Raw genomic sequence first — 12,547 nt, forward strand, 5'->3', positions numbered from 1 at the left:
ATACAGGTCTTAATGCTAACGCTAATAAACTAGAATTTTCAAACTGTTTAAATAGAATTTCAGATCATTGATGGAAAGAGATAGGATTTGACTTGACTTTCTTTCCGTAGTATTTCTTGAGGAGTCTTGAAAATTTGTTTATATTAGTAGTATACCTCGTTTTGAAAAAAATTCTCCTTTAGGGCTGGTAAGGTGGCTCAGCAGGTGAAGGTGCTTGCCATCAAGCCCGAAGTTCTAAGTCTGATCCCATCCCTGGGATCCACTTGGGAGAAAGAGAGAACCAACTCTTTCAAGTTGTCCTCTGATTTCTACATGCTCATCATGGACTGAGTGTGCACATATGTACACACAGATACAAATTAATAAATATATGATAACGAAATCAAAAGAAAATTATTTTTTAAATAAATATTTGGTCTAGAGTTGTTTGAGACAGAAAGGACATCAGAGCTGGCAGCTCTGTCCTCAGTATGGCAAACAGCGCTGTGGAGGTCACAACCTTTTCCCTATTGAGAACGAACCACTGGCAGGTCTGCCCAGTGCTCAGGTCCATGCTGGTATTGCATTGCTCTGTCAGCAGCATTCCATCAAAAGCATTTTAAGTTTAAGCCCACTTTCTACTTTTTCAGACCCATCATTCATAGTGATGAGAACATATTTAGCAGCCCCTTCCTCCTCCCTCCCTCCTTCACTCCCTCCTCTCCTCTCCTCCCCTCTCAGAAGCATGACCTCTGCTGGCCATCATTGCTACTCTTGTGATTAAGGCTTTGCTGTGTCTCACACGAGGCATTCTTACTCTATTGTCTGTCAACTCCAGAGCACTACCAACTTCATAATCCTAACCATGTGCTGTATGCCTCTCAAGAGAGAATCATCTCTGGCTTTTGGGATGCTGTAAGGGATAGTGTCTGAGCTTGTCACTCTCTTTGTCTGGACCTGTATGTTAGAAAATATGTTCTGCTGAGAATAGCTTTGAATCCTAAAATAGTAGTGGCTTAAATGAAAAGGAGTTTATTCCTCTCATATATTGAAGAAGACCAGATGTGAGCAGGTGATGGCTTGCAGGACAACCCCACAGGTTTCCTCCTGTCTTACTGCTCTGCTGGCCTCCAAAACCAAAGCGAGTATTGAGGGTGAAACTGATCTCTCTCATTCCCAACAGTAAGTATGAGGGAAGGGAAAGCTGTGTCTCTAGACTTGAAGGATCCTTTTTGAAAGATACTAGTAATACTTTCCCCTACATGTTACTGGTTAAAGCTCTGGCCAAAACTGGCAGCCATACATAGTTGCAAAAAATCCTAAAGAATATCGTCTTTTGACCAGGCTGCCCTGCTAAAATTTGGAGCATTCATTATTAGGAAAGAAGAGACTAGACATGGGCAGTAACTAGAGTCTCTGCCATGGATCTTGCCCCACCTCTCTCCCAGCCATATCTTTCTCCTGTGGCAGCTCTTTCCCACCCAGCACAGTGTCTCCAACCTGCTGATAACTACTGTAAATGTCGTACTAGAACATTTCTGTTTCCACACCAGTGATGGTGCATTATCCCTTCCTTGTATGAAGCAGTGGAAAAGTTTTGTGGATATAATAGTTATAGATTTGTGTTAAACCTCTGCTCTACTTGGTGGACTGAAAGTTTAAGTACAGAAGTACAAAGCATACAAACTGTATTTAAAGCCAGTCTGTCACTTTTGAATTGTAAACTTTTGTTTTGAGCTGATTGTTCAGCATCATACATGTGATCAGCATGTATGGCCAGCTCCAAATTAGAACTCTAGATTTCACTTCTTTCTCTAAACTTTAAGTGGTGCCCCTACCAATGTAACTGCCAAAGTCATAAAGCTGGAAATAACCCTTCACTGTTCATTTGCAGTAACCCTTAAGTTCTCATATAAAATTCCCACCTGTCAATCAGTTTAACTGCAAAATATATCTTAGTTCTCTAGTGCCTGGACCACAGCTCTGTCCTCAAGCAAGTTCTCTATGCATACTCTCAGTCTATTCGATCTTGCCCTGGCCCATGCCACTCTGGGCCATGCCACTCTTGCACAAACCCAGATCCCCATTGTTTCTAGGTTGAAATTCTGGACTTGTGTATCCTGCAAGGAAGGCCCTCCTGATTTCACTGCTGTTGTTCCTTTCTCATCTCTTGTATAACCCATCCTTTCATCTGCTTTCTGGTTCCCTTTCTGGTCCTTGACTGTAGTCAAGACCACACATGAAGACTGCCCTGCCCCCACATCTTCTTCACGTGCCTTTCCTCACACCCTTGTACTTTTGCCCACACAATCCCTGGGTCTTCATGTAAATGTCATTTCCTCATAAGCCATTCCTTAACCTCCAAACTGTATTTCCCCCCCTGTTCCTTTAGGGCTGTTTTTTTTTTCTTTCTGAGAATTCATCACAAATTATCATTTATATTTACAGAGTGTTTACTGACTAATACCATTTCCACGTTCATGTATATAAGTTTCTTAAGAGTTTAGAACATACTTCTCTTACTAAAAGCCAAATCCGCAATACCTACTACTCAATAAATATCTAATGTTTCAAATAAATGAATTAATAAATGACTTCAGATTGATCAATGCAGTACCTTTTATTAAACTAGCAACCTTACTATTCAATGCAGAGAACTTGCAAAGGCCATGTCTTAGGTATGATGGAAGGAAGTCATACCTGGGCCCACTTCCATTCTTGTCCTTTCATTTTAGATATACCTGGTATACCCTCTGGATTGGCAGGCTTGCTGTTATCAGCATGGAACCTAAAGTGATAGACATTTTAAAATGGAGCTGGCTGTTGTCTAGTGGCCATCCCAGAGGGAGGCTTGCCTTGGGTCTGGGCTGTTATAGAAAAACTGGTCTCAGCTGAGCATAGTTACACATGCCTTTAATTCCCAGCTCCCAGGAGGCTGAGGCAGGAAGATCACAAGTTCAAGGTCAGCCTCAGCTATTTACCAAGAAAACAGATAAGGAAAAAAAAAAAAAAAAAAGAAAGAAAGAAAACTGTTTTTCCCCCACCATTCTGACTTGATTAACTTTGTAAGTTCAAACCCTTAAATATCATATATCTAAGTAGTGTGCAATTATAATTTTATCCTCCCTTTTTTCCCCAATGAATTGTGTTAATCTGTAGAAAACACTGGCAAGATAACGTAACAAAAGAAATCAACACTGGGTCACTGGGTATGTGTGTTTTCTTTCAGACTATTTTTTTAAAAAAATGTTCTGGAAGCAACTGTTTTTGTTTTGTTTTGGTTTTTTGTTTTTTATTTTAATTCTGGTAATTGATCAAAGCTAAAAGCTGATCTTGAAGAGAGGTCATTTCCTATGGGGGAGTTTGTTTTTCATTTTTGGAAGATTGAAAATTCTGCTTTCAGTAACACTATGGTGGGTGGGTTTCAGCAAAGCTAGAAACATATAGTTCATCCTGAGTTTGAGACTCCTGCAGTGGTTCTGAAACTTGCCCACAAGAGACAGCCAACTGTGAGAAGGATTTATGTATTTATTTGGGCCTTGCAAATGTCTAAATAAGTGCATGTCAGCTTCCTGGAGCAGGTGCTGTATGAGTTGATTATGGATCCTTGTTAATAAAAAATCTGCTATAGCTGAAGAAGAATATTTTCCAGAGAAAATATAATCTAACAGTTGAAAATAAAAAAAAAACCCTAAATTTCATAAAGTCTAATTTGCTGCTTTTGCTCATAGGTGTTTTTATGAAATGCTTCAAGTACAAAGCCTGATACTGCTTCCTTGGGGAGATGTGATTTCAGTTCCTTGGGTGAATGTGCATTGCAACATTTAAGAATAGAAAATTAGAGCCTGGCATGGTGGCGCATGACTTTAATCCCAGCACTCGGGAGGCAGAGGCAGGCGGATTTCTGAGTTCGAGGCCAGCCTGGTCTACAAAGTGAGTTCCAGGACAGCCAGGGCTATACAGAGAAACCCTGTCTTGAAAAAAAAAAAGAAAAAGAATAGAAAATTAGGATTAGAGGTTTTTAAGCACTTTGTTTTTCTTATGATACCACTAAGAATCTTTTTCCTTCGTAGCAGTATTGGGGATTGCATCTAGGGCCTTATGTATCTTAGATAGTGCTCAGTTATAGCAACAGTCCTTGTCAATAAGAACTGAAAACTAAGAAATTCAGAATTGGGTCGTCGGGTCATTTATTCATTCGTTCATTCATTCATTCACTCATTCAATAAATACAGTTTAATTTTCATTGTTTTCTTTATCTTTTCATTATGGCTAGTACTAAAGTACTTTCCAAAGTACTTTGTTAATGTTCAGATATTCTGTGCTATAGCAAGCTTCTGTGAAATTGTCAACCATGAGATGGTAGGGCTTTATGATATGTGATTTTTTTGGGGGGGTCACCCATGTTCTTGTGAGTAACCCCTCACCTGCACTCTGTAAGAATGCCCAATTAAAAAGAAAGTAAAGGTTTATGTTAATTTTATTTAATTGATTTTTATGAGATGTACATGATAAACTTGCTTTTCACTTTCATTCTTTGCTGTGTACTGGAGTCATGTGGACAAGATCTATACATTTTACTTTTAGCATTTTGACTCACGAGCAATTTAATTTTATTGCTCTCTACATTTATGCTGTTTATGTTAAATAGGTCAAAGGTAGCCTGCTAAGAGCAGGTATTCAGTGCAGGCACAGATATGACATGCTTGGCCTTATCCAAACCACTGCCCAACAGCTGCCTCTGTGCATTCCTCTTTTGTGAAGAAGTGCCGTGGAGTACTTGACCTCCATGAACCTTTCTAGTGTGAAGTTAAAGATCTCTGTGTGCCTATGGGACATGAAACTAACTACTCTTCTTTTTTCTTCTCTGACTTAGGAAAAGAAGATTCTAGTACTCCAGTTATGAAAGATGAGAACACCCCCATACCACAGGACACAAGAGGCTTATCAGAGAAGTCACTTCAGAAATCAGCAAAGGTCTTTTCCCACATGTTTTCTCTACTTGTCACTTGGGATACTCATCAGAACTATAAGAGCTTAGTTAATCAGAAAGTCAACAGAAACCATAAATTAGGGGAAATGGATAGGATTTCTGTAACTTAAACTTGTGTGTCTTTATTTGCTTGATTTGGCATCTTCAGGTGTAGGACCAAACACAGTTGGCTCTTACTCTTGGTGGCACATGTGCTGCAAGGACAAGAGATAAAGTGACACTGTAGTGAGACTTCCTGTACCACAGACATCCATCAGTGTTACTCTGGGTTGCACATCAACCATATTGCTGAGAGTAGCTCTCTTGCCTGTCTACATGAGGAGTTTATAAGTTATTATACTGTGCATGTCCTCTGTTGTTCATGGGTCAGCCAGAGCTCCATCTCACTAGGCATTCTTGGGGACAGTGATGTTAAGATATTCTAGGTGGAAATGGCTGTCATGAGCAGGTAGCCTGGCATGGGGGCAGGCAGGAGGTATTGCCTTTCTCTTCTCACAGTTCTTTGGTTGCCTCCTGTGTTTTTGGCATGAAGGATATGTAAATTATCACTCTGTATCATCTGTGTTGTATATAATATACACATATGTATGTATATATATATATATTTGTATACTACATATTTATATTCTATATATAACATACATGTGACAAAGCTATACCTGTTTTGATCACCTGTACAGTATTTACATTTTCTACTTTATAGTTTAAATTAAACAAAGAATGTTTACATAAAAATTATGCATTTTGCTTGCCTTGTCAAATCAAATTCTGATTGCATTGAGCTGTGATCCTCTGTGACTTTAGTTAAAGCTGGCCTCTGTCCATGAAACTTCTGTCTGTCATTTCCTGCCACCTTTCCACTATGCTTATCTCTTCTCTTCTTCTCTCTGTTGGATAATATTTCATAATGAATTGGACATAAAATTATAAGGAAAAAATAGTACTTCCATGCAAAATGTGTGTGGAGTCAGAATCATTCCCAGGGCAGCAGACATTGAATGCATAATAGGTCATGCTCAGCTGCTCTCTGTATTTCAGAAATATCAAAAATTAAATGGACAAGCCGGGACTTCTGGTTCAGACACTATGGCATGGACTTGTTTTTCTTCTCCTACTGAACATAACTATAAATCCTGGGAAGAATATAATAGGCATTCAGAGGAGAACTATGAACAGTAGAAAGGGGGATGAACCAGTTAGGAACTCTAGAGCAAGAGAAAGTCAGAGGGTAACAGATATCCCTGTGTTTCTGAATCTAGCCCATCGATAAAGGGTGGGGGCAAGGAGACTCACTCCTCAGATCTAACATGAAACTCTCAAGAAATACCAGGTAATCCTGGCAGCACTGTCAAAGGAAATTGACTGGGAGCCCTGGATTGTAAATGGCCAGGGGAAAGGGCTCTCCTTTTACCTCAGGCCCCTAACCTCTCTCTCCCTACCAAGAGAGAGCAGACATCTGACTGGCTTCAAGAGACCCCACAACAAGAAACACGAGGCTCAAGAAATCTTTTTCCCCACTCTGGCACCAGGCTGCCAGAGACCACAGTGAAAAGGGCAGACTGACACAGAAAGCTCTCCTCTCCTCATCCAGAAGACTTAGCCTTTGGCTAGTAAGGCCCTTACTCAACAGGCCTATGGTCCCTCTGGCTGGGAAATCCTCTGTTGTGCCTAGAGATGCTGAGTAGCCAGGTAGGACCAACAAGGGAGATCCTGGTCTGATAAGATAGATACTCCAAATAAGAAGACTCTGTCCTTGAAGGCCAGAGATATCCCTTCCATACTTCCAGTAGCCTAACCTGGGAGATTATCTTCTTCCTCACAGGAATAACTAGCAGACACCAGCAGGAGTCCAGTGTTACTATATAAACCAAACATATGAAAATTGCATTGAAAACAGAGTTATCATTAGAACTGAAGTTCTCTTCAGTAGGCTAAAGTATGTTTAAGTTGAATACAATTTCTGCCTCTGTCTGTGAGAGGTTGAAGTAGGACCCAGAGACTCTTAAGGTGACAGCCTAGAGGTCTAAAATATAGTAGAAACTCCTTAAGAACTATATATATCAAGAGCCAAAACAATTATATTAAGTGAGAAAGATGTTCAACTGATGTGAATGCCGAAGATACTGGGTTATCCAATAAGAGCCCAGTTGGAAGCTATTATAAAGATTTTCAACAAACATTACACATTCTCTGGACACATTTGAGAAAGCAGGAGATGTCAGCAAAGAAATAGAAGTTACATCTCAGTTGAGAACAGTAATTTTTTTATGTTTAATAACATTTTAAAATAAAGCAGTTACTGTTTTGTTCTTGGGAAATCCTGGTATTGTTCTTGTGGGAAAAGTGTAATGGTGGAGCTATCCATCCCTGCTCATCTGCACATGTCTTTATAAGACATAGTACATGACTATCAAAAGCATTTTTATCTAATTTATCTAATTTATTCATCTGTTCATAGTTTCTTCCTTTTCTTGAATACTCAAGTTGTTGCACCTTAAATATAGGTCACTTAGTTACAGGGTATCACAGAAACACTTCATGGTGAACTCCTAAAGCAGTTAGGTCCAGCTAGTTGATCTGATAATGCCCTGCTGACTTTCTGACTGATACTCATATAGAGAAACAATGACTTTGTCTTTGGTGTTTTCAGGTGGTTTACATCTTGGAGAAAAAGCATTCTCGAGCAGCAACTGGCATCCTGAAACTCTTGGCTGATAAGAACAGTGACCTGTTTAAGAAATACGCCCTGTTTTCTCCTTCAGACCACCGAGTACCTAGAATTTACGTACCTCTCAAGGACTGTCCCCAGGACTTCATGACCCGACCTAAAGACTTTGCCAACACGCTGTTCATCTGCCGCATCATAGACTGGAAGGAGGACTGTAATTTTGCCCTGGGGTAGGTGACCTCTGGCAGGAAACTGCAGGGCACAGGACGAAGGCAGTGTGGGTGGGCTTTAGGTGAGCAGCTTGTGTACTTTAGGTCTTACTTCTTTACTAAGAGCCTTGGTATTGGTGCAGTTTGGTTCAATCTTCTAAGAATTGCCCATAGGTCACCTATAGATGTCTTGGATTACCAGGCAAACACCATTGCTTTTGGCATAAAATATAAATTCTTTCTAGACTTCTTCCTGCTATGTCATAAATACCACTGGGACCTGGGTACTGCAGATAAGCTCTTGTACTAAGCAATCAGTTTTCTAATTTCAGACCTCATGTTAAAAAATGAGCAGTCCCACCATATTCAGGAAATCTTCGGCTTCTGTGCTTTAATGTGAACATGGAGACATGTTTGAGTGTTGGACTTGTTCATGGTGATCTTCAGTTTAAAGAATGCCAAAGATTCCATGCATGGCATTGGAGATAGAGAGGAACACAAGGGTACCCATGTTTGATGGAAACTGTCAAAAATCACTTTAACTTAAGCATATATGTCATGTTCCTTAGACTCTTAAGGATTGTCATTTATTTTGTTTAAAGAATCTGCTGGACCTTCATCATAAATGTTATACCTATTTCTTCTTATAGCTACTGTTCATTTTGAAAGAAAAGTAACATTATATTAACTACATTTTTGACATTTTATAGTGGTATCTAGTTTTTGCATCACATGGAATAAAACATAAGTATATAATGTAGAGGAGTCTGTCTGGACACTTACATGTAGTTCAATGTAGTGCTCATCCAACTTGTCTAAAACCCTCCAGGAAATGCTCTATGCTTATCAGAGCTAGTCCTGAATGAATGACCACTGGCCACTATGTGCTGCTCTTGTTAGATTTGTTCTACTTGTGCTATCTTAATGCTTAGTCAGTTCAGCAGAGTAAAATCTATTAAGTCAGGCATGGTGGCTCACCCTTTAGTCCCAGCACTGAGACAATCAAAGCATGTGGGTCTCAAGGACATTTTGGGCTACATAGATAGTTTTAGGACAGCCAGGGCTATATAATGAGACCCTTTTCAACAAACAAACCTATCCATTCTTCTATCTATCTGTCTATCTATGTATTTATGTATGTATGTATGTATGTATGTATGTATGTATGTATGTATCATATATGTATGTACAGATACATGTACATATCTTCTATGTATGTATATGTATCTACCTATATGTATGAGTGTCTGTCTGTCTATCTATCTATCTATCTATCTATCTATCTATCTATCTATCTATCTATCTATCTCATGTGTCATAATGATGTAATTTAAGAAGCCTCACCCCATGGCCCTTTTCCAGTTCTGTGAAGATTGGAGTAATTTCCATGGTCTCAGAGCCACTTAGGAACCATTGTGCTTTCTTTTCTGCTCTCAAGTATGTGGTTGTAGCCTCATCATTTTAAAGCCTAACTTATTATCAAAGAATGGCATCAACCTCTCACGCTCCAAATAGCCCTTCTCATAGGCTGTGCCAGTTTCTCACCATCAAATCAAAGGACCTGATGATGGTTATGCCACCTGCCCCTGTTGACTGTGTTGCCACACTCTGTTGGGCAGTGACAAGGGAAACTGCCGTGTCAGAGCAGGAAATCCAGCTGTCTTTTATCTGCCTTTCCACCATATCCCATTGTACAAGCATAATTGGGCCATTTCCTGAGTATTCAAGTCTAAGGGTGTAGTCAGGAAATCTTCTTCCTGGTTTGAGTTTCTGAAGGACCTTATATATTCTCCAAGCACAGCTGAAACCTTATCTCATCAGGAACCCTTGGCTTGAGTTAAGTGCAGCAGCAGCAGCTACAAAGGGATCCAGGCCTTGGAAACAGCAAGTGTATTCACTGGTTCTAAAGGAAGAATATTCTAAAATGATAATCATATGTTATGCAACTTCCAAAGTAAAGCTTGACTATTATCATATTTAGATGAAAAACTATGATTTGTCTACATTTGTAATGTAAAGACATTCAAATTGTATTTCCTAAAACCACACCTTCACATTCTTTGTGAAAAGAGAAAATTTACTTATAAAACAAAGCCCAACAGCTTTCCATAATGAGGTTCTCAGATGGAGTCTGTTGCCCAGAGGGTGAGAGCTGCAGCTGTTGAGCTGTTGGTGGTCCCTGCCGTTTTGTTCTGGCTATCAGTTACTGATCTTTAGGAACTGAGGTCACTGTTTCCCAGTCTGCACATGAGGTGCTATAGTGGCCTAGGTTTCTTCCTTCATCTTTGCCAGGCTTTGACCAGGAGCATGAGGTAGTAGTTGCAGTGGGTAGAAGCTGCCACATAAACAGTGTCTAAAACTGAAATTAGCTAAAGTGTCTTCCTCTGAAATTTCTTCCCTGTGCCTGTGTCTTTTCACCAAAGAGTCTTGTGCTTCTTCTGCCCATGACATTGTTACCAATTCTTAAAGTCCAAAGTTAGATTCCTTTTTGGTGGATAAGTTTAGTTCAGCAGACAGCTGTAAGTATGTGTAAGGTGATGTACCACCCAAGAAGCTCAGGGGGAGGAGCAAGCTAGAGTCAGTTCTGGAAACTGTGACTAATAGAAGTCCTGGATATAAATGGCAAAGAGATAATTTGTTCTAAGAAATGGAATCCCACCTGCACTAATTTAAATCACGTGGGGATTACTGTTAGAAGCCCATGGTTCTCCTAAAACCCAGGGCACGAAACCCAAGAGGAAGAATTATGAGAAATTCATAGCTAGCAAAGCAACAAGCATACTGCTTTTCTCTCAAGCACCCTGACAAGACCAGCCACCCTCTGCTTGTGAGCCAAGCTCCTCTACTTCACTTGATACAGCAGCCATCTACCTGCATACACAGCCAGTCTGTGGATCACATGCTGAAGTCTGGACACAAGACAGAATTCACAGGGCAGATAATTGCACTGACCAAGTTATGACAGATAATTTCTAGGAAGGAGCTTGAAGTAGATGTGGGACCCAGGTTTCTGTGGCCTTCTGCCTCATGTGCAGGACTGTGAACCCAACTCTCTGGGAAGAAACATGGAGAAATTAGAAATGACTGTCCTTTCTTTTTGAGTTCCCACTATAGTACAAAACAAATGGTCTTAGGTTCTTTCACAGAAAGAAAGTAAATTTATGAAGGTTCGGAGGAGATACAAGAAAGGGGAGATATGGATAATTTCCTAGGAGACAGAAACTGTTTGCTAACAGATCTCCTGGACTAAGAATCTAGAGTGGATAGAAAGGGGCCCAAGGAACAGCTAAAGAGTAGAAGCCAGAGGAAGTGGAAGAACCTGAAGCAGGAAAACTGCAGAGGAGACAAGTGGAGTGAAAAAATTCAGGGATGGTGGAGGGGGGGACGAAGGTAAATTCTGCATGAAAGAAAAGGTAGAAGGCTCTTAGAACATCCAGATCTCAGATGGCAGATGCTAGTAGTAGTGTAACCACAGTGTCCTTTGTAAAACCTACTACCAAGCTCCCACCATCCCCCATCCTTTGCTCTTTCCTTAGATGACTGTCTGCATACGGCTCCAAGGTTTTGCATACTATACTTACTCGAAGAGACTCTCACCACTTGGTGAAATAGTCAGCTTTTCAGTTCAACTTAGTTGGCCATTCAAAAAAATCTTAGCTTACTCTCAGGCCTCCTTTGGGGTTTTCACATAGCTTCTAATAATTTCACTACTGTAGCTCAGATACTGTTTGGATTACAATCACTTATTTGATATTTTACTTGGCTATAAGCTTATTTTAACCAAAAATACCTTAGGATAAAGCTGGTCAGATGATGAGGTTGGACTGAAGGTGACTTTCATGTCTGGAGCTAGGTTGACAAGGAAATACAGGGAATGAGGGAGGTTTGGATTGGAAAATAAGGAGACCCAAAGTTCCATGACATCAAGGTCAGTGCACGGTAACAGTGTATGGCATGTGTACAGATCAGGTGGAGGCTGTCAGTGTTAGGAAGTTCCAACATTTAGCAAAAAGATTGAAAAGAATATGAACATTTATAGAACATATGACATCAGTAGCTTTGGGAAGATCACAAGGAAGCCATTGGTCTTGGCTCCCATGTGCTGTAATTGCCTCCTTGGCGTCCCCTGTGACACTGGCACCCGAGTTTAAGGGACGCTCAGAAGCTTTACAGTTTGGAGACCCGTGGTCTTTAGGGTTTTATTCTGTCTTGATGTTGGAATTGTCATATGGAGTCTCACTTGACTTTACAATATATCTACTACCTTTAGTGAATTATTAGGCTTGTAATTCTGTCTGAACCCAAACAGTAGTCTTAGTGAGCCCTTGCTGGCATTTCGGGACCACTGCTTTTTGTCATAAATCACAGCATACTTAGTACTTTTAATATTTAGTAGTGGACTCTTGTCCAGAATAACCAAAGAGCGGCATTGGCTTCCTCTCTGGAATGATTTGCAATTATGTAATGAGATTTACAGTTTTAGGAACTCCTCAGCTCTCTTAAATCTTCATTCCCTTTTGAAACTCTCATAGTGACATTCATAATGGTATTTCTTAGACCTTTGTACAACCTACTACCAAAGCTCTAAAGATCACTGTCTTAGCCTCATCCCTTCTATGATGTCGTGGGCACAAAGATAGCAAGGTCACGTCCTCCTATGTGTTGTGGTTTCTTTTCAAATAATATAAGGATAACTCT

At 40.2% G+C, this 12,547-nt stretch overlaps 1 protein-coding gene across 10 annotated transcripts in view; it reads left to right on the forward strand.

The window, feature by feature from the left end:
* Dis3l2 (DIS3 like 3'-5' exoribonuclease 2) overlaps positions 1-12,547 on the forward strand; it is a 348,174-nt gene that overhangs the window by 147,581 nt on the left and 188,046 nt on the right. For all 10 annotated transcript variants that reach the window (XM_006529300.4, XM_017319469.2, XM_030252483.1 and 7 more), the window contains 2 exons: positions 4,856-4,956; positions 7,623-7,870. In XM_006529300.4, the coding sequence (XP_006529363.1) occupies positions 4,882-4,956; positions 7,623-7,870 (323 nt within the window). In that variant the 5' untranslated portion in view covers positions 4,856-4,881. The remainder of the gene's footprint in view (positions 1-4,855; positions 4,957-7,622; positions 7,871-12,547) is intronic.

This window comes from Mus musculus, chromosome 1 (assembly GCF_000001635.26).
Source record: "Mus musculus strain C57BL/6J chromosome 1, GRCm38.p6 C57BL/6J".
Lineage (NCBI taxonomy): Eukaryota > Metazoa > Chordata > Mammalia > Rodentia > Muridae > Mus > Mus musculus.